The sequence below is a fragment of the Thermothielavioides terrestris genome, chromosome 2 (assembly GCF_000226115.1).
Source record: "Thermothielavioides terrestris NRRL 8126 chromosome 2, complete sequence".
In the NCBI taxonomy this organism is placed as follows: domain Eukaryota; kingdom Fungi; phylum Ascomycota; class Sordariomycetes; order Sordariales; family Chaetomiaceae; genus Thermothielavioides; species Thermothielavioides terrestris.
In genome coordinates this window covers 3,835,243-3,854,849 of record NC_016458.1, presented here as the reverse complement: position 1 = coordinate 3,854,849, position 19,607 = coordinate 3,835,243, and the positions used below count along the sequence as shown (strand labels likewise).

Genomic DNA, 19,607 nt, shown 5'->3' with positions numbered 1-19,607 from the left:
ATGCACTGTGTAGCGTATAACCCACTGCAGCCTGCCCCTGTGCTGCATCAGACCCACCAGACAGACCCTTGCTGTGCCGAAGATGCAGTGGCCCGGGGAAGCATTCGAGTTGCATGGCCGGTGCTCGGGTCTTGGCGACCGACGAACCTTAATTGGGTCCCTGGTCCGTGCGACAACATCGGCAAACCACAAGCACTTTCAATCCTGCTCTCGACCGCAGCAATTTCTGGAGAGCCATCCATCGATGCACTGTTGGCAACAAAGCGCGCTGTGCATCACATCGAAGCACCCGCCACTCGGCACCGCACCGCACCACGCCGCGCCGCATCGCATTCCCGACGTGCCAGCCCGACGCTAGATAGTAATTGCGCGACTCGGACCACCGCCCGCGGCGGACCATCTGGACAGAATGAACGCGCCATTCGCGCCGCCGGGCTCGCCCTGGCAGGAGCATCGCACGCCCGACGGCCGCGTCTACTACTACAATGCGCTGACCAAGGTCACGCAATGGACCAAGCCCGAGGAGATGATGAGTCCCGCCGAGGTGCGTTTCTGAGATTGGATGGGGCGCGCGTCTTGCTTCTCCTGTGCTTGTGCTGACTGGTGTCCTTGAATCCAGCGCGCGCTTGCCAACCAGCCATGGAAGGAGTACACGGCCGAGGGTGGCCGCAAGTACTGGTACAATACCGAGACGAAGCAGAGCACGTGGGAGATGCCGGATATCTACAAGCGGGCGCTGGCCGGCGGCGAGGGGACGCCAACGACTCCAGCGTGAGCATTCCTCCATCCATCTTTCCTTCCTTCCTTCCCGAGTGCGATGTGAGCTCATGCTGACATACACAGGACTCCTGCGACCCCGCTCACGGCCCCGGGCGGTGGCCACCATGGTGCAATTGGAGGTGCCGACCATTATCGCGATCATCGTGAGCCCATTGGTGAATCGCGCCAACTGACTTCCGGCAACAATATCCAGGCCCAGGCCTTCGTGCCTGCGACCAACGACCCCGAGTATGCCACGGCTGAGGAAGCCGAAGCGGCCTTTGTCAAGCTTCTCCGCCGCAGCGGCGTCCAGCCCGATTGGTCCTGGGAGCAGACCATCCGAGCCATCGTCAAAGACCCGCAGTTCCGCGCCATCAAGAACCCCCGAGACAGGAAGGCTGCTTTCGAGAAGTACTGCAACGATGTCATCGCCCAAGATAAGGAGCGTGCAAAGGAGAGGCTGACCAAGCTGCGTGCCGATTTTGCCACCATGCTGCGGAGCCATCCCGAGATCAAGCACTACACGCGCTGGAAGACGGCCCGCCCGATGATCGAGGGCGAGACCATCTTCCGCTCCACTAACAACGAGAACGAGCGGCGCCAGCTGTTCGAGGATTACATTGCTGATCTCAAGAAGGCCCATAAGGAGCAGCAGGTCGCCATGCGTAAGAGTGCTATGGACGGCTTGATTGAGCTGCTCCCGACCCTGAACCTCGAGCCTTACACGCGCTGGTCTGAGGCACAAGGTACCATTCAGCACACTGCTCCGTTTCAGCATGACGAGAAGTACAAGTCCCTGAGCAAATACGACATCTTGACTGTCTTCCAGAACCACATCAAGGCCTTGGAGCGCAGATTCAACGACTCCATCCAGGAAGAGAAGAACAAGAAGTTCCGCCGTGAGCGCAAGGCCCGTGATGACTTCATCGCCCTTCTCTCAGAACTGAGGAAGGATGGCAAAATCAAAGCCGGCGCCAAATGGAGTCAAATTTACCCCCTCATCGAAGCCGACCCGCGCTACCAGGCCATGGCTGGCCAGCCCGGCTCTACGCCTATGGAGCTGTTCTGGGACGTAGTGGAGGAGGAAGAGCGGGCTCTCAGAAGCACCAGGAACGACGTGCTGGACGTCATCGACGTAAGTTCATCGATAGTCTGCCATCGTGGTCAAACCTCAGGCTCACCCAGGTCCCTAGGACAAACGCTTCGAGGTCACTTCAAACACTACCTTTCAAGAGTTCGAGTCTGTCCTCAAAGATGATCGTCGCACAGCTAACATTGAACGCGATATACTGGAGCTTATTTTTGAGCGGGTAAGGCTGCGCAATGTCTGCTCTCATCTGCTCTCCTCGAACGAGACTTGCTGACCTTCCGCGCCCCCCTGACAGATACAAAAGCGGGCCAAGCGCTCAGACGAAGACAGGCAGTCAGATCGCCAGCAGCGCCGTGCTCTGGAGGATCTCCGTTCACACATGAAACGCATGGATCCCCCAATCGGCGTGGATGATACTTACGAGCAGGTCCGCAGCCGGCTTGCGCACGTGCCCGCTTTCCAAGCCGTGAGCTCCGAGGAGGCTCGGCGAGGTGCGTTTGAGAAGCACATCCGTCGCCTCAAGGAGAAGGATGACGAGGAGAAAGAGCGCCAGCGCCGCCGTGACCGCCCAGATGTCTATCGTGACCGAGGTGAGCGATCTCATCGCGGAAGTGTGCGTTCTACCAGAAGCCGCAGCCCCGAGCCCAACACGTATGAGGCCGAACGCCGCCATGCCGTGGCCGAGCGTGAGCGTAACTACCGCAAGACCAGCGCCGCCGAGATCCTGCTGACGGATCGCCGGTCTCCCTCTGTGCGCGATCGCGAACGTGACCGCGAGAGGGAGCGCGACCGCGATCATGACCGTGATCGGGAGCGGGACCGTCGTGACTACCGCGACCGCGACCGCGATCGCGATCATCGTGACCGAGACCGAGACCGTGACCGGGAACGAGACCGGGAGCGGGACAGAGAACGGGACCGCGACCGGGAGCGCGAGAGGGAGCGTGATCGCGAGCGGGAGCGTGAGCGCGAACGCGAGCGCGATCGCGATCGTGACCTCCGCGATCGTGACCTCCGCGACCGCCGCGACTACGACCGCCGCCCGCGCCCCGACGACACCAACCACTACGACCGCGAGCGCCGCAGCCGCGAGGAGGACCGCGAGCGCATCTACCGCCGCCGCATCCTCGAGCGCGACGTCGACGAGCTGCCCTACGGCGACGAGCGGCCCGGCTCCGCGTACTCGCGCACGCGCCCGCGCCCCTCGGAGGAGGACGACCGCGACCACGACCGGCGCGACCGCCACGCCGCCAAGCGCGTCAAGCTCGAGAGCGACCGCGCCGCCACCGACCGCCCGCCCAGCCGCAGCGCACGCACCCCGCTGCACAAGGACAAGGAGAAGGAGCGTACCCCTAGCGTCCGCGCGGGGAGCGAGGAGGGCGAGATCGAGGAGGTCTGAACGACCTCGCCGGCCGCCGCTGCCGGGGACGTGCGAGGGACCCCGCGACTCATGGAATGGGGAGATAGGGAGGCAGAGAGCACAACAAAGAGGAGGCATGAGAGAGAGAGAGAGAGAGGGTGAGAGGCTGACGGTCCGGGGCTTGGATGGCCCACGTCCAAGCAGAAGGGGCAAGGAATAAGGGGGGAAAAGGAAAGTACGTTTCGATTTTGCCCGCCTTCTCTCTCTAACCGCACCAGGTCAAATCAGTCATCGAGTAAATCTAGGGACTGCCTTGTAATCAGCTAAGTAGCTCAGCAGACGGCGCGCCTCTTATCGTCGCTGGCTGTTGAATCTTTGTAGGAATAAAATAAGACTGTGTCTGGATCTGTTGAATAGCTTGGCGGTTCTGCCCGCTGCCGTACCTGTGCATTGCGTCATCGAAACGGAGTGGGAGACTGTTGCAAATGCATTGACATTCTGCTCGAGTCCCTCCGCGACTCGACTATCTAAAGCATAGCTCTTTTCACCAGTGGGGGCTCTAGGCAGATCCCTCAAGGATCGGACCTGCTTGAGCTCCTGGCGGCAGTCATCCAGCTTGATCCATTGCCCCTCAATCTACCGAGACAACCGGCCCTCTCCAAACTACAGCGGACCGGGCTCGAACAGCCTCATTCTTCCAAGGACCGACCTCTCTCGATAGGACCAGGCAACAGGGGATAGACGGCCGCCGCCGGTGTTAGATGTCCGGGTCGTCGTCCTCGGACACGCCGCCCTCGTCCGATGCACCGCCCAGACTGCCCCGAGCGCCGCCGGGCCGGTTTTTGCAGCCGTCACCTTTTTGAACGCCTAGAACGCCGGAATCAGATGCGTCGTCACGAGGGGGCCGGTGGTCGTGCTGGTTGTAGGTGTCCTTAGGGATGCCCTCTTCACGAGCTCTTGTCGATGTCTTCCAAGAAGAACTGTGGACGCGTCAGCTCGCACGTCAGATACACAGGATTCAGAGTGGAGGCTTACGTAGTTGCCGCTCAACTTCTGTTCCTGGTCAAGTTGCGAGTTCAGCTTGTTGATACGAGGGCGGAAGTTGGTGGGGTCGCGGCGGAAGGTGACATCCAAGTTCTTCAGGAAGGTGTTGCACCCGGTGAGCAGCGATTCCGGCTTGTTGGCGTGTGCATTGATACCCGGCTGGCCGTCAAAGACGATGACGCGGTCAGCGAGATAGGTGGCCATGATAAAATCGTGCTCGACAATGAAGGCCGTCTTCTTGGCGTGCATGATGAACCGCTTGATGACACGGCTAGCCACGATACGCTGTTCGGAATCAAGGTCTGTATTTATCTGTGTGAGCAACAGGACAATAGGAAGCAAGAACAGCTATGAGGCAAGATCAACTTACAGGCAGAGGGTTCGTCGATGAGATAGATATCGGCCGGCATACCGAGGGCCAGAACGATGGCCACCTCCTCAAGGTTAGCAACAATCAGAAACGGTCGCCAAGGGGGTACAACGTACTCTCTGAAGTTCACCACCGGACAAGTTCTTCACTTCCTGGTCGATGAAATCGTCAAGCTTGAGAGGCTTCACGACATCTGTCTGGAATTGAGGAGACAGGAATGCTGCCTTAATCTTCTTGAAGAACAGCTGCCGAACGGTGCCCTCAAACTTGGGTGTAATTGTCTGAGGCTTCATGCTAATCTTCATCTCAGGAACCTTCTTGGTCCCATCAGGCTTGAGAGAACCGGCCAAGAGACGGCAGAAAGTGGTCTTCGCGAGTCAGTTTTTGATGCCCTTTTGAAGATGTGGCTGACATTGCGACTCACCTTGCCAGTCCCGTTCTCACCCATCATCACAATGATCTCGGAGTCGGAGAAGCTTCCGGCTTCGATGCTCAGCTTGAAGTTACCTAGGGTCTTCTCCATAGCAGGGTAGCGAAACGCCCGCGACTTCTCGGCAACGAAGTCCTCAGTGCCTTCGGCAATACGGAACGTCAAGCTCTCCTCTCGGAAGCGCAGGTTTTCGGTCGGGATGTGGCCATCGAGGAAGATGTTGATGCCTTCACGGACAGAGTGAGGAAGTGTCACCACGCCGTATACTGCCGGCTGCCCGTAGAGAACGCAGATGTAATCCGAGAGATAGTCGAGGACGGACAGATCGTGCTCGACGACGATGACGTAGTCGTCGGGGCGCAGCAGCGACCGGATGATGCGGGCAGCGCTCAGCCTCTGCTTGACATCAAGATACGACGACGGCTCGTCAAACATGTACCTGTCGATGTCGTTAAGTTGTGCTTAGTCAAACGAGTGAGGAGAATGGCGTCTTACACGTCGGCCTTCTGTACACAGACGGTGCCGATAGCGAAGCGCTGAAGCTCACCACCGGAGAGGAGAGTGACATCGCGGTCATAGATATGGCGCAGCTCTGTCCTGTGTCAGCAGAAAACTATAAACACCGGCTTCTGCACGAAAACGGGACAGCATACCCAGAGTATCGAGGACCTCGTCCAGGTTGTCCAGCGAGACGCGGCTCTCAATCAAGGCCTTGACGCTCTTGTCGGGGGTGCGGATAGCCTTGGGAATCTGGTCGACATACTGCGGCTTGACGACAGACTTGAGGTCGTCCTCGAGCAGCTTGGTAAAGTAATCTGCCGGCGCGTCAACGAAATGCCGACCTTCAAGCCGGGGGGAAGAAGCATACTTTGCAACTCGGAGCCACGGAAGTACTTGATCACGTCCTCCCAATCCGGCGGGTTTTCGTACCTGCCCAGGTTGGGCTTGAGCTTGCCGCTGAGAATCTTGAGGGCTGTACTCTTGCCGATACCGTTGGTTCCAACCAGACCCAGAACGTTTCCGGGTCTCGGCATCGGGAGACGGTGGAGCTTGAAACTGTTGGCGGCATAGCGGTGGGTAATCTGGCTCTCAAGGTTCGTGGGCAGGTTGATGATGGTGATGGCGCCGAAGGGGCAGCGCTTGGGGCAGATACCACAGCCAATACAGAGCTGCTCCGAGATAAAGGCGATGCGGGATTCGGGCGTCACCTTTGAGAGGAATCGTTAGGTCGTCTGGTCTCGAAACAGAGAGAGATTCCGGGCTTACCTCAATCTGCCGAAGTGGTTAGCTCCTAGCCGTCGTCGGGGGGTAGGAGAGACAGGGGGGCACACATACACAAAGTTTTCCAGACCGCACCACAGGGCACGACTTCTTGCACTCTTGACGGCATTTCTATTCCGATCAGCCAAGGTCCTTTTCAGACCTCTCTTTCAGGCAGGCGCACCTTCGGTTTGCACTATTTGCACCCCATCGAGACCTAGCGTCAGCGGCATGTTCTGTGTTGTCATAGGTACCATCGCGGGGCAGTCGAGCTCGAGGGGTTCGGGTCGGGCGCACCTTGTCGCTGTTTACGATAGCGACGCTGATTCAGACAGTCAGCCTATGGTTCATGGTCCACGGTTGTGGGCCGAGTGACTTCAGGTATGGTGTTGGCACCGACTTGTCCCAGCACCCGAGCAACGTACCGAGTGAGTTTGTCCGCCATGACGCCGGCTCTGCGTGGCACAGTGGCTCCTGGTCTTGATCCCACTCAAATTCGTCGTCTTTTTTTTCTTCTCCAGCAAATAGCGAGGTGCACGCAGCAACCACGGTCCCTTTGATTGCTGCTCGGGCGCGTGCAGAAGGCAGTCGGACGAGCGTGGGCGAGAAATCCAGCAACACTTGATGAAGGAGGGGCACTTGTGGGTCGCGAATGTGTCCCCGCGAAAAATGTCACTGGCATTCCCGTTGTGGAGAGAGGGGCAGGGCAAAAGGTCGAGGACCCACTGATGCCACAAAGAGAACATGGGAAGCTGGCTCAGGCCAGGTAACTTCCAGTGGGTTACTGTGCCTGCTACCTGCACCTGAAAGGTACCTACCTAGGTAGGTAACTCGAGTATTCCGCCCTTCACGTAAGCCTGATTGTGCCGCAGCTGATAGGCCAACAGGCAACAGCTCGAGCCCGCTGTGGCTCAGCTACCTACCCACCTCGCCAAAGCTGCCTTGGGAACCAGAACTTACACAATGTGAAGGACAACTTAACGGTGTTGATTATGGCGTGATTTTTGGTGTATACCATACTGTGCTCTATTCCGTGCGGCATACACTATGTTATATCCTGGTATGGCATGCATCGATCTGAAGAGATCCAGCGCCGTGTGCGAGGAGAGGCCGAAAGCGAGCCATACACTCCTGGTTTCGATTATCTGCGGGATCCATTCAAGTCCTTTTTGGCATGACAAATTCGCTGGAAAGACTGGAAAGACATGGCCCAAAATCGAATATTGTCTCTCAGTTCGACATCGTGGTAGATGGTGGGAGGTGGGTGAGGTAGCTGCGGTCATTTTCTTGTCCGTTTTTGGCGTGGCGAGTTGCCAACTGTTGAGGACAGCAGCCAACACCTCTCAAACGAACGGTCTCCAAGCCAACACCTCCGGTGCTCACTTAATTTGACCTGGCCGTCCTTGCTGCTGCCCACCTTGGTACCTAAGGTATTTGTCTCCCGTGCTCAGAGACTTCCACCATTCGGAGTTTACCTCGAAAAGGGGTATCACAGCGCTCACGTGCTGCCAGACGAGGGACCTCCTGCCCGTCGCTGGGAGTTCCGCTGCACACTTGAACCTCGCATTGGCAGCAAGAAGGGAATAAAGTACCGAGTAGTCGTCGTTAAGTCAGGTCGTCAGCCCTGTCGGAGATTCCGTAGTCCAGCCGGAGGGACCTGCGACAGAGGTTCAGTACCGAATACTCTCGTTAAATTTCCCGTCAGAATTCAGCGAATCGAACAGAGCACCCGGGAGAGGGCAACAGCTGCCAGCCTCGCGGCGTGGACTGTCACGAGCCAAGCCCAGGTGTCCTTGGTGGGGCTTAGCCAGATGAGCACAGGCCAACTGCCTGCCTGAGGTGGGCCGCGATTCATCATTTTCCATTCTTTCCAGCCCAGTCCTCTCCAACCCACTGACACTCGCGAATTTCCGCTACACCACCCATCACTAGACCACTCCGGGGTCTCGAGCTCTTCACAACACCCCACCACAATCTTAAACACACCACCCTGTGAGCAAGTCGGAGCTCAGTCTGCTGCCTAGAGGTTGTTGCCGTTGATGACCTGTAAGTTGCTGCTGCACTCACCTGGTCGGGCACCCTCATCCACGCTGTATAACCCGCCGCATCTCGCGCGTTAAATCCGCCATCGGTTCTGGTACACGCCCATCGAGTTGTCCCTCCTGCTGCCCTCCCGATGCCGCCTGCCGCTGGATTTTGATGGAAATAGATGCCCGCGATGGCTACGATCCCGTACGGGCCGTCCGTTCGGTGCCTGCCGTCGCCCACGGCCGCAATCGCTTCCTGTCATCTCCCGTGGTCTCGTCCTCATCACTTACACGCTGTGGATGCGACAACCATCATTGAACCGTGCCCGCCGTTCCTCTTGTGCTGTTAATCACTGATCCTGGGTCGCCGGGGTGGCCTCTTTCGAGCGAACTCACTCGCTATGCCTTAACTGCGGGTTTTCCGTTGCTGACATCGTCGTCTCGCAGCAGGCAGCTCGTGCTCTGGGGATCGCCATGTCGACGTCTCCGGATCCCGGTCCGATAAACGGACACGCCTCACATTCCGCCGACGAGCATACAACACGCATAGTCGATGGTAACGAAAGCGACACCGACCTGTCTGACGCCCGCCCGGCGGACCTTGGTCCCGCATCCCCCGACTCAGCTGATGCTGTCGGTTCGCCGGATGGGGGTCCCGACGTTGTCCAGGAGGCGCACGAGGAGCCGTCCGGCTCGAGTGACAATGATGCTGCGGATGATGGAGACTCTAACGGTGCACCGAGCCCGGCGGCGCAGAGCATTGATGTTTCTGACCGCCCCGAGTCCTCCTCCGTCCGGGTTGTGTCCAAACGCAAGGCTGCGCAAGCTATAGAAGACGAATACATCAGGGAAAACCCTGAGCTGTATGGCTTGAGACGTAGCGTGAGGATATATCCGCGCCCTGCCCGCTGGTTGCCCTTCGCCACTGACCACAATGCTACAGTCGCGTCCTACACAACGACGCAAAATTGTGAGCGTCGTCGACGCTCTCTTGCCGTAGAATCTATGCTAACATCTCCCGAACAGGTTGAGTCGGAAGACGAGGATGAGCCCTCCGATTCTGACGCCACGCCGGCCCCCCGGAAAACTGTAAAACGCCGTCGCCTGGAGCGTTCTTTGCCAGGTATGTCGAACCTTGTACAGGGCAAATCTCCTCGACACTGTATCGCTGACATGTGCTTTAATCAACAGCTTCCAAACGCGGCACACCGGCCCCTCGCCAAACCTCTGCCGACGATTCTGATTCGGATACATACGGCGGTGCGAAAGCCCGTAGCTTCCGAAAAAAGGCTCGACGGCAACAAGAGCTACAGCCGGCCTTGGCCCTCGCTGAGAAGCGTTGGTCTAGCCGCCGGGCCGCTCAAGTCTCCGTCGGCGCGTACCAGGAAAGCGAAGTTGACGACGACGAAGGCGATGACGATGTCACGCCCAGCTACTGGGCAGCTGACGTGGAGGACAATTCGCCATATATCGAAAAGATTCTCCGCCACCGTCCCAAGGAAGGCGTCGAGCTCACGCCCGATGTTACGCGGCACGATTTCGAATACTACATCAAGTGGCAGGGCAAGTCCCACCTGCACAACACATGGGAGACGACTGAGACCGTTGCCGGATTCCGCGGTTTCCGTCGGTTAGAAAACTACTATAAAAAGACGGTCGAGTACGAGCTTGATCTGAAGTTCGGCGGTGACGAGATTAGCCCCGAACAGCGGGAACAATGGTTGTTGGACCGCGAGCGCGAAGAAGAAGCCCTGGAAGATTACACCAAGGTCGAGCGCATCGTTGCTGTCCGTGACGGTGAAGAAGGCCAGGAGTACTTTGTCAAGTGGAAAGGGCTTCAGTATGACGACTGCACCTGGGAGGATGCTTCGCTGATCCGCAGTCACGCCCAGGATAAGATTGACCAGTTCTTGGATCGTTCGTCACGCTCTTGGCAGTCAGATCGGAAGCAGACGAATCTCGAGACCCGTTCCAGGATGACCAAGCTGGAGAAGCAGCCACCCTACATCAAAGGAGGAGAACTCCGCGAGTTCCAAATGAGGGGCCTCAATTTCCTGGCGCTCAATTGGACCCGCGGTAACAACGTCATCCTGGCCGACGAGATGGGTCTCGGCAAGACAGTCCAGACCGTCTCCTTCCTGAGCTGGCTCCGGAACGACCGTGGCCAGGAAGGACCCTTCCTTGTTGTCGCGCCTCTCAGTGTCATTCCGGCATGGTGTGACACGTTCAATCACTGGGCTCCGGACCTCAACTATGTTGTCTACCTTGGACCCGAGGCGGCCCGCTCCAATATTCGCCAGTACGAGCTCTTCATCGATGGAAATCCCAAGAAGACCAAGTTCAATGTCCTGCTTACGTCTTACGACTACATCCTGGCCGATGTGGATCATCTCAAGGGCATCAAATGGCAAGTCCTCGCCGTCGACGAGGCCCATCGCTTGAAGAACCGCGAATCCCAGCTCTACGTCAAGCTCAACAGCTTCGGCGTCCCGTGCAAAGTGCTCATCACCGGCACGCCGATCCAAAACAATCTTGCCGAGCTGTCTGCCCTGCTGGATTTCCTCAATCCGGGCAAGGTCCTGATCGATGAGGAACTCGAGCTGCTGTCCACTGCGGATAACAAGGAGGTCACCGATGAGCAGCAGGATGAGGCTAAGCGGCTGAAGACGCAGGAGAAGCTTCGAGAGCTGCACAACTCCATCGCCCCCTTCATCTTGCGCCGGACCAAGGAGACAGTTGAGTCAGACCTGCCTCCCAAGACGGAGAAGATCATCCGTGTCGAGCTCTCCGATGTGCAACTCGAGTACTACAAGAACATTTTGACTCGGAACTACGCTGCCCTCAGCGACGCGAGCAACGGTCACAAACAGTCGTTGCTCAACATCATGATGGAGTTGAAGAAGGTCAGCAACCACCCGTACATGTTCCAAGGTGCCGAAGAGCGGGTCCTCGGAGGGAGCACCCGGCGCGAAGACCAGATCAAGGGCCTCATCACCAGCAGCGGCAAGATGATGCTTCTCGACCAACTTCTCGCCAAGCTGAAGAAGGATGGTCACCGCGTCCTGATTTTCAGCCAGATGGTCAAGATGCTCGACATTTTGGGCGACTACCTTCGAGTCCGCGGCTACCAGTTCCAGCGTCTCGACGGAACGATCCCTGCAGGTCCTCGCCGCATGGCCATAAATCACTTCAACGCGGAAGACAGCGACGACTTCTGCTTCCTGTTGTCGACAAGAGCTGGTGGGCTGGGCATCAACCTCATGACTGCCGACACCGTCATCATTTACGACTCAGACTGGAATCCTCAGGCAGATTTGCAAGCCATGGCGCGGGCTCACCGCATTGGCCAGAAGAAGCCCGTCAATGTCTATCGTCTGGTGGCGAAACAGACCATCGAGGAAGAGGTTGTCACGCGTGCCCGCAACAAACTTTTCCTCGAGTATCTCACGATCCAGGCCGGTGTCACGGATGATGGCAAGGCCCTCCGTGAGCAGTTCAAGGAGCGTGGCCTGAAGATCGACGAGGCCAAGACGGCGGAGGATATCTCGATGATTCTCAAGATGCGTTCACAGAATCTGTTCGAGCAGTCTGGCAACCAGCAAAAGCTCGAGCAGCTCGATATCGACGCGATTCTCGAAAATGCCGAGGTCACAAAGACAGATATTGATGACAAGATTAACCTCAGCAGCGGCGGCATCGACTGGGACAACTGGATGCAGGTTACCGACGTCAAGGTCGACGAGCTGGCTCTCGACTGGGACCAGATCATCCCTGCCGATCAGCTTGCTGCCATCAAGGCAGAAGAGGAGAAGAAAAAGCACGAAGAGTACCTTGCCAAGGCCATGGAGGAGAATGCTCCTCGCAAGGCCACGCTGAAGGGCTCCAAAAAGAACGTTGAAACTGACCGGGCGGAGCGTCTGGCCAAGAAGAGACAACGTGAAAAGCAGGAACAGGAGGAGCTCGAGGAGCAACGGGCTTTGCTCTCAGACCCCCGCCGCCCGCTCAACGAAAAGGAAACGCGCAATCTCATCCGCGCGTTCTTCCGTTACGGCTTCTTCGAAGATCGGGAAGAAGAGATTGTCCATGATGCGCGCCTGAGCGACCGAGACCGAGACTTCCTGAAGTCGATCATTGAGGATCTGATTGCCGCGAGCCGGCAAGCGGTGGACAGCAACAATGAAAAATTGCGCGAGGAAGAGGAGCGGGTAGGGAAACCACTGGCCAAAAAGGACAAAAAGGCCGTCCTTGTCGACTTCGGCGAAGTCCGCAAGGTCAACGCCGAGACCGTGGTCGAGCGACCCCCGCAACTGAAGCTTCTGCGCCGCGTGCTTCGGGAACACGGCGATCCCATGACATTCAGACTGCCGGATGCCACCAAAGCGGCCCAGTATTCTTGCGAGTGGGGTGCCCGCGAGGATGGCATGTTGCTGATTGGCATCGACAAGTACGGCTTTGGTGCCTGGACCCAGATTCGGGATGATCCAGAACTTCAAATGCATGACAAGTTCTTTCTCGAAGAACATCGCGTCGACAAAAAGGAAGAGCGCCGGAGAGCGGACGACAAAGGAATTCAGTCTCCCGGCGCCGTCCACCTTGTCCGGCGGGCCGAGTATCTCCTGTCGGTCTTAATGGCCAAATACTCTGACGACGTGAACGCGAAGAAGGCCGTGGAGAACCACCACCGCAGCAAGAAGCTCTTGACGAACGGCATCCGCCGCGCAGATGGCAGTTCTGTCTCGGCGTCTCCGGCGCCGCCTATGTCCAAGAAGCCTAGCCAGCACCGTGATCGTGATCGTGAGCGTGATCACCACCGATCTTACAGCAACGCAAACGACCGTGGTACACCTCGGCCTGACAAGCGCAAGTACGACGACCACGATGACCGTTTCTCGAAGCACCGAAGGGTCGAGGCAGATGGCAAGCATGAAAAGAAGGATAAAGAGAAGAAGTTAGACCCGGAAACGATGGAAAAATACAAGCGGGAGAGGCAAAAGGCAGTCGAGCGGTTCCATGAACTGGCGAAGCTGCGGGACGACGAAATCGACAGCTCAGACAATGTGCACCTCGTCTGGTCCGTGCTCCGGCCTCTCAAGCCGAACATGGAGCGCATCATGTACTCCAAGGAGCGTGTTCCCGCAAAGAAGGAACGGGCTAAGGTCCTGGGTGAGGAGATTCGCACATTCGGGAAGTTCTTGAGGGGCCTCCGGGAACAGAACGCGATTGACCTGGACAGCTTGGAACCCGAATTCTGGTGAGTTGACCATATTCATCCGCCGTCGTCCTTGATTTCTAACCACCACCCAGGGAGTTCCTGTCGTCTATCTGGCCCCTCGGCAATGTGAAGGTGTCTGGCAAGCGGTTGCAGAAGATGTTTGGCGACCTCCTGGAGAAGGACAAGGCGGACCAAGCGGAAGAGAAGGCCAACGAGCTGAGACGGGCGAGAAACCCGGACTTGGAGGACGGTGAGATCCCGAGCGACCGCGAGGAGCGTCGGCCACGCGACCCGTACCGCGATGACCGCCGGGAGGAGCGACGTGAGGAGAGGCGGGAGGAGAGACGCGAAGACAGGCGCGACGAGAGGAGGGACGATCGCAGAGAGGAACCGACTCGCCGCAATTACTATGAGGACGGCGACCGACTGAGCTTCTACCGCCATCGCAGGCCAGATAACAGGGGCGTTCCCCTTAGACACTCGTCGTGGCAGAGCCGCAGCCCCCCTCACCGGCACAGCCCTTACTAAGGGTCGACGCAAAGCACTGTCTCGATGGCTTTTTTCTGACAGCACGGCGATGGTATTGTCTCAGTCAATTGAAGTTCCTCTTTGAGTTTTCATTCTCAACGCATCATGCATGGGTCTGGCGCATCATTGGGGCTGGGAGAAGGAGGATTGGCGTTCTTGCTTTTGCTTTTCTCTTCTGCTTCTCGGTTTACGATTTGATACAGCTGCATACCTAGGGGTCCGGCATTCGAGGAGGAAGGACGAGGGTGAGCAAGAGGGGGTTTCGATTGCTCAGCCTCAAGTCGGACAGACCCAAGGATTATTCCAGAGCAGCGATGTCGCAGGGAGCAAAGGAAGGGAAAAATAAACGGCCCGCATTTTGGCATTGCTTTGGGGCTCATGGTGGCTATTTGATTTCCGTCTTCACCCTTTGCTGTCGCTAACAGGAGCGCGCCAACGGCGTGGGCAGGCGGCGTTTGTGCGGTTTATGCGGAATACGGTGGTTGGCCTTGGCCTGTCTTTGGTCTTGTACGTTAGTTACCTGGGATGGCAGTTTCAACAAGGTGTTTTGCCAAACCCGTTGCTCCTTGAGCTGAGCTTCAGCTTCCTGCGTAGGAGGGAAGAGACGGGTGAGACCTGGGATCAACATGTATGTAGAATAGGATCCTCACTCTGTATCAGGAGAGTACCTTAAACAGTACGGGCATACCTCTGCCAAGTTGCGTTGCAGACTTCTCAAATGCTGTGAGAAGTTTTCTGGCAGATGTCTGTTACGACTCGATGGGCCAAGAAGGCCAGACATAGAACCCGATGGGGTTCTTCCAATGTTCAGGTAATTGATGCGAAATCTAGCCTACGAGTACTGCATTAGGTAGTATACGATTTTCTCTATTGCGCTCAGCGCACGGCGCTCCCGCGGCCCTCCGCAACACCTGGTATCACCGCCCCTCCTGTGACCACCCGCCCGCGACACTACCGAGATGACACAACAACCGCCACCAGATTGTGTCGCCCGTCTACGACTATATAAATGACTCCCTTGCCTCCGACGCTACCGATAACCTCGCCCACAAACACAGATCACCCCAACCTCAGCGGGGGGATAAATTAACTCCATCTCCACAGTGGACCAAACGTAGATAGTTCGCACCTTGCAGTGCTTCGGTGTAAGACATGACATGCCGAACCTGGAGGAGAGGGGGGGATCCTCACCCCCCTTCCCCTTTTCCCCCTCACCGCCTACACCAGGCGGGAGGAACCATGCGGGGGGAAAAAGCCAGCCTTTCCGCATCTTTGTACAAGGACCACGGCGCTGTGTACGCACACCCCGTGCGTAAAACAAAAGCATATCCCCCTCGCGAGCGCGCGAGGGATAGGGAAGCAGGCAGGTAGCAAGGGCGAGTCCGTCCCTCCATCCATCCATCCAGCCATCCATCTATCCCCCATTCATGCAAGCAAGCAAGCAAGCAAGCAAAAGCTAGAACCAGCACGCAGCACGCGCCTGCCACAGCCATTATCGTACAGCCAGCGAGAAAGTCAAACCTCCAGTCCAAAAGAGAACCACACCGCACCACCACACAGGCGCCACATCATTCGCTCACTCAGTCAAACCAAACCCCCCGCCCCAAGTAGCTCGCTCGCAACTCAATCAATAAGATGGCCCATACTCCTCGGCTTCGAGCCAGGCGAGATGGTGCCGGCGGACTGGCCGGCCCTGTCCGGCGGCCCGGTCGGCGTCTTGGGTGGCGGGCTGGAGGTGGAGGTGGAGGCCGACCCGCCGGTCTTGGTCGGCCAAGCGCCGGCGGTGGCGATGTTGGGCGGGCCCGGGAGCACGGTGAGCGGGGCGGGCTTGCCGACTCGGTTCTTGGGGCGGAGGGAGGGCAGGCTGAGGGCCGAGGAGGAGGATGAGTTGGAGGAGTCGGCTTTCGAAGCGGGTTGGTGTTGCTTCTGGGGACGTTTGGGGTCCTTGTCCTTGAGAGGTAGTGCGGCTGATGATTTCGTGGTTCGGAAGGTCCGGTCGATCCTGTTTTTGGGCTTGATCGGTTCTTTCTTGGGCGCGCGGGGTTTCCGCTTGGGCGCAGGCTTTTGCGGCGGTGCAGAGCCGGCAGCAGGCATCTCGGCGGCACTTGAGGAGGAGGCAAAGGTGAGGGTGCTCTGCTTGGATTTGCCTGTGCCCGCGGGTTGGACTGTTCGGAGAGGGCTCCGTACGCGAGGGCTCGCGCTCGGCGTGGGCATGCCGCCGTGCTCGAGGAGCTTGGATTTGCGGCCGCCGGAGGGTTGCACCTCTTGCGAAGACGGAATGGACTCCTCGTCCTCCGCGCCTCTGGCTCGTTTCCGCTCGAGAAGGACGTCTATCCTGTCACGGCCGAGACCGGCGGCGCAGCGCTTCTCTTTCTGCTCGTCGCCGGTGACCATGTAGCTCTCGCGGTCGCCGATGTCTTGCTGATCCCAGCGCGGTAGGTTGACCAGCTCGGCAATGTCGTCGCACTTTCCCCGCACAACCAGATCCCAGCAGTCCTTGAACTCAGCGCCCTGGGGTTCAGGGTCCAGATTGATCCAGGCAGTGATCCCGTCACGCCTGCTCCTGGTCAGCTGGCACATCTCCTTGACAATCCGCCTGACTCCAGGAATCTTCAGACTGGTGCCGACCACGATGACGGCGTCGGGCACTCTCCGCAGATCCGCCTTGGAAACGTTGCCAATGGCCTCTTCGTCCGGGTTATACTCGTTGTAGAGGACGATCCTCGGTCGTAGTCTGCCGATGCCATGGCTGCGCTTCCCGGCAAAGGCCGTGCGCACCTCATCCTGCTCCTTGCATTTCTCGCACAGCGGTGGTTCGGGGCCCTCGAAGAGGGATGCGTTGAATGGCTCCAGGTGGCCGCACTTCGTACACACCATTTTTTCAAGGCCGCCGTGGAGCAGGATCGTTGTTGGCCAGGGGCCCTTGCCGTTCAAGGGGACGTTGGTGGCAAGCGGCGGCATCTGGGTATCGAGCGTATCGATGTTTTGGCTGTACATGCGCATAAGCCTGCCCTCGGCGGCGATGGACGCAAGCATGTGGTGGAACGGGGTCGGCTTAGCCCGGGCCGTCATCTGAGCCAGTTCGCGGACCATGGTATGGAAAGACTCGGTGGACGAATCATGCTTGTACACGGAGGCGTCGAACAGATGCTTGCCCGAGGCCTTGAGCTTGTGCTGTCCTCGGAGGGTCGCGAACAGGCCTGTTGAGGAACGGAAATCGGGAACTAAAAGAAGTGTTAGCGGAACACAACCAAGTCCATTCGCGGGGCAGTCCCGGTGCTGCTTCGGACAGGGTGTGGGAAGGACGCACTTCCGGCAGACACGGAGATGCCAGCGCCCGCTATGACTACGATCTTCTTCTTCTTCCTCAGGGCCGACAGAAGTCTCTCAAGGTTCTCGTCTTCCTCTTCGCCGCGGTTCTCGAGGTCGATGTAGGCTGTGGGGCGACGCGTCGAAGGGGGTGCGACGCGCCGGCGTTTCGAGGGAGGGGGCCCATCAGTCCGTACGCAGATCTCGCCGGTCGACTGGAGCATATCCGAGGGCTTCAGAGGCGATGCGCTCCCCGAAGTGCTGGGCGAGGGATAGCGCTGCGATACATCGAGCTGCGGACTGGGTGGGGAGGGCGACTGGGACAGGACCGAGAGCGGTGAGGAGGGCGGAGACGAGGCCATGATTGCGCGTTTTGGTAGATCGGACGGGGCTTGAAGCAAGACCAGAGAAGAAGCCCGTCGCTGCGAAGAAGGTCTCGTGTCGCGGGTTATATCATGACCGGCAACCGATGGTCGGTCTCTTGCTTGTGTTGTCCTGCTCTTTTTACTTTTTTTGTATGTTAACCGGAGGATAATTGGATCGCCTCTTCTTCGTTTCTCTCCTTTTAGGCGTGCGCTATGCCTGCATCTGTGTGTGTACGTGCGTGTGGAACAGTGTGAGCGAGTAGGTCGCGTGAATAGGGCGTGAAAATGGTGGTTGGAGGATGTTCGTAGAGAAAATAAGGTAGCAAGTTACGGCTGGGGTATTGTTGCAAAAGGAGTTGGCGTTCTTTGTTGAGGCGCTGGCACTGAGTGGACCGGCGAGTTTACTAGCGGCAACGGCCGTGCTGGAATTGGGGGGGGGGGGGGGGGGGCGGGAACTGCAACCTCTGGGATGGGCGGGATGCAATTTGGCGATATCGAGCATGTGCACTCTAAGTCAGAATTTTAAGTCAGAAATTCACGGGCACCGGGCCACCAGAGGCGTTAACTCAGATTATCACAGCCTCAAGACTGTCCCAGCACCTTATGTAGAGTTTTTCAAGCACAATGCCTAGGCCTACTCAGGAATGGGATGTGTTAATCTCGAATGTGCTCTTTAGTGTGTGAAGGAAATTTCATGGATTTCTTTCCATTCTGCGATAGTTAACGCGCATCCCCGCTGTCAGCTGGGTTGCTCTAACCAACGTTAGGTACTGGTTACACTAATGCAACTCGACCTCAAAACCTGTTCAGATCAAATCATCTTATATCAGAGTGCCATTGTCACATGGGATCAATTCAAAGAGGGGGGAGGGAGGGAAGATGGCTGGAGAGCCGAATTGACTTGTCTCTGATGAGGCAAGGAGGTTAACACCAACATTGACAACGATCACCGTGGGCATGTGCATTGATTGTTGTGTCGTTACGGTGATGTGATCGGGCCCAGGTTCTTGGACTTGCCCAAACACAATGACGCACGACCCACATGGACCCACATGGACGTTGCTCGGAAACGGCCACAGAAGACAAGGGTTGAGCAGTTCCTTGTCCAGGAACAGCGCCACTCATTTTCAGCCTTGGCAACCACTGGCAGCCAGTGGCAGCCAGCACAGCAGCTGTCACGATTTCGACGGCGCCTCGTTGAGTTGTTAACCAACGTTAACCTTAATTGCTGTCGAACTGCCGACTATCCAACCTACACCAGTAACCCGTCCACGCACTCTGTATGAGTGCTGAGCGTTAAACTCCAACTCGGGCCATGGACACCGGCGGAGGTGTCCTCTGGTGCCTGGTGATTTAACGTACCTACTTGTCGAATACCTACTAGAGATTTGAAAGCTCATCTTTATCTGATTCTAACCTTAGCTAGCCCCCTGACACTACCTATTGCATGCACGTTCCGATTCCGAATCGAACTTCGAGTGCGCGAACACCATCTCACATTCAAAGGTGACCATTCTTGGCGCAATCACAAGCATCACGTCTCAATCCTCTTTCTTCTCTTTTCTCACTTTTTGCCTTGGCCACCCTTGGCTGTCCGCTGCGCTGTCCGGGTGGTACATACATAGATAGCGATTCAAAAGGGCATACCAGCTTCCAGCATTCATCTTCCGGTCATCTCCTGGTCATCTCCCGGTCTCCGCACTCTCGTTCTCCTGGCCAACCCAGCATCTGCTGTTGGCTACATACAGCGTCGTGCCATCGAGCCGGCGCATCGATCCGCCTGGGCCCGTCTTGCGGGCAACTGGCGCTGCGCGACCTGGAAACCGGTCGGCAGGCACTGCTGTTCCGTCCGG

The 19,607-nt window shown here is 57.7% G+C and overlaps 4 protein-coding genes across 4 annotated transcripts; 2 read left to right on the top strand and 2 right to left on the bottom strand.

The window, feature by feature from the left end:
• The first annotated feature begins 196 nt into the window (after positions 1-196).
• THITE_2113423 (uncharacterized protein) lies at positions 197-3,710 on the top strand. Its single transcript, XM_003652155.1, has 5 exons — positions 197-544; positions 620-771; positions 844-1,894; positions 1,953-2,069; positions 2,145-3,710. Exons 1-5 carry the CDS (start codon positions 410-412, stop codon positions 3,246-3,248), a joined length of 2,559 nt encoding a protein of 852 aa, XP_003652203.1. The 5' UTR covers positions 197-409; the 3' UTR covers positions 3,249-3,710.
• Positions 3,711-3,751: 41 nt separating this feature from the next.
• THITE_2113416 (uncharacterized protein) lies at positions 3,752-6,613 on the bottom strand. Its single transcript, XM_003652154.1, has 10 exons — positions 6,498-6,613; positions 6,389-6,445; positions 5,922-6,325; positions 5,707-5,868; positions 5,549-5,645; positions 5,048-5,492; positions 4,740-4,991; positions 4,624-4,687; positions 4,245-4,555; positions 3,752-4,189 (listed from the first exon to the last, which is right to left on the bottom strand). Exons 3-10 carry the CDS (start codon positions 6,085-6,087, stop codon positions 4,157-4,159), a joined length of 1,530 nt encoding a protein of 509 aa, XP_003652202.1. The 5' UTR covers positions 6,088-6,325; positions 6,389-6,445; positions 6,498-6,613; the 3' UTR covers positions 3,752-4,156.
• Positions 6,614-8,196: 1,583 nt separating this feature from the next.
• THITE_2113412 (CHD1-like protein) lies at positions 8,197-14,128 on the top strand. The gene is made up of 6 exons (XM_003652153.1): positions 8,197-8,359; positions 8,788-9,222; positions 9,284-9,310; positions 9,367-9,463; positions 9,532-13,591; positions 13,645-14,128. Exons 2-6 carry the CDS (start codon positions 8,815-8,817, stop codon positions 14,078-14,080), a joined length of 5,028 nt encoding a protein of 1,675 aa, XP_003652201.1. The 5' UTR covers positions 8,197-8,359; positions 8,788-8,814; the 3' UTR covers positions 14,081-14,128.
• A 1,575-nt stretch (positions 14,129-15,703) lies between these two features.
• On the bottom strand, positions 15,704-17,613 carry THITE_35412 (uncharacterized protein; the record flags this gene model as incomplete). The annotated part of the gene is made up of 2 exons (XM_003652152.1): positions 15,704-17,304; positions 17,391-17,613. 2 exons carry the CDS (start codon positions 17,611-17,613, stop codon positions 15,704-15,706), a joined length of 1,824 nt encoding a protein of 607 aa, XP_003652200.1.
• Between the last annotated feature and the right edge of the window lie 1,994 nt (positions 17,614-19,607).

Coding starts and splice junctions, on each gene's coding strand:
- THITE_2113412 (XM_003652153.1), top strand. CDS start 8,815: ATGTCGACGTCTCCGGATCCCGGTCCGATAAACGGACACGCCTCACAT. Junction 9,464..9,531: donor CCTGGAGCGTTCTTTGCCAG/GTATGTCGAACC, acceptor TTTAATCAACAG/CTTCCAAACGCGGCACACCG. Junction 13,592..13,644: donor AGCTTGGAACCCGAATTCTG/GTGAGTTGACCA, acceptor ACCACCACCCAG/GGAGTTCCTGTCGTCTATCT.
- THITE_2113423 (XM_003652155.1), top strand. CDS start 410: ATGAACGCGCCATTCGCGCCGCCGGGCTCGCCCTGGCAGGAGCATCGC. Junction 545..619: donor AGATGATGAGTCCCGCCGAG/GTGCGTTTCTGA, acceptor CCTTGAATCCAG/CGCGCGCTTGCCAACCAGCC. Junction 772..843: donor GGGACGCCAACGACTCCAGC/GTGAGCATTCCT, acceptor TGACATACACAG/GACTCCTGCGACCCCGCTCA.
- THITE_2113416 (XM_003652154.1), bottom strand. CDS start 6,087: ATGCCGAGACCCGGAAACGTTCTGGGTCTGGTTGGAACCAACGGTATC. Junction 4,992..5,047: donor GTGAGAACGGGACTGGCAAG/GTGAGTCGCAAT, acceptor TGACTCGCGAAG/ACCACTTTCTGCCGTCTCTT. Junction 4,688..4,739: donor CCGGTGGTGAACTTCAGAGA/GTACGTTGTACC, acceptor AACCTTGAGGAG/GTGGCCATCGTTCTGGCCCT.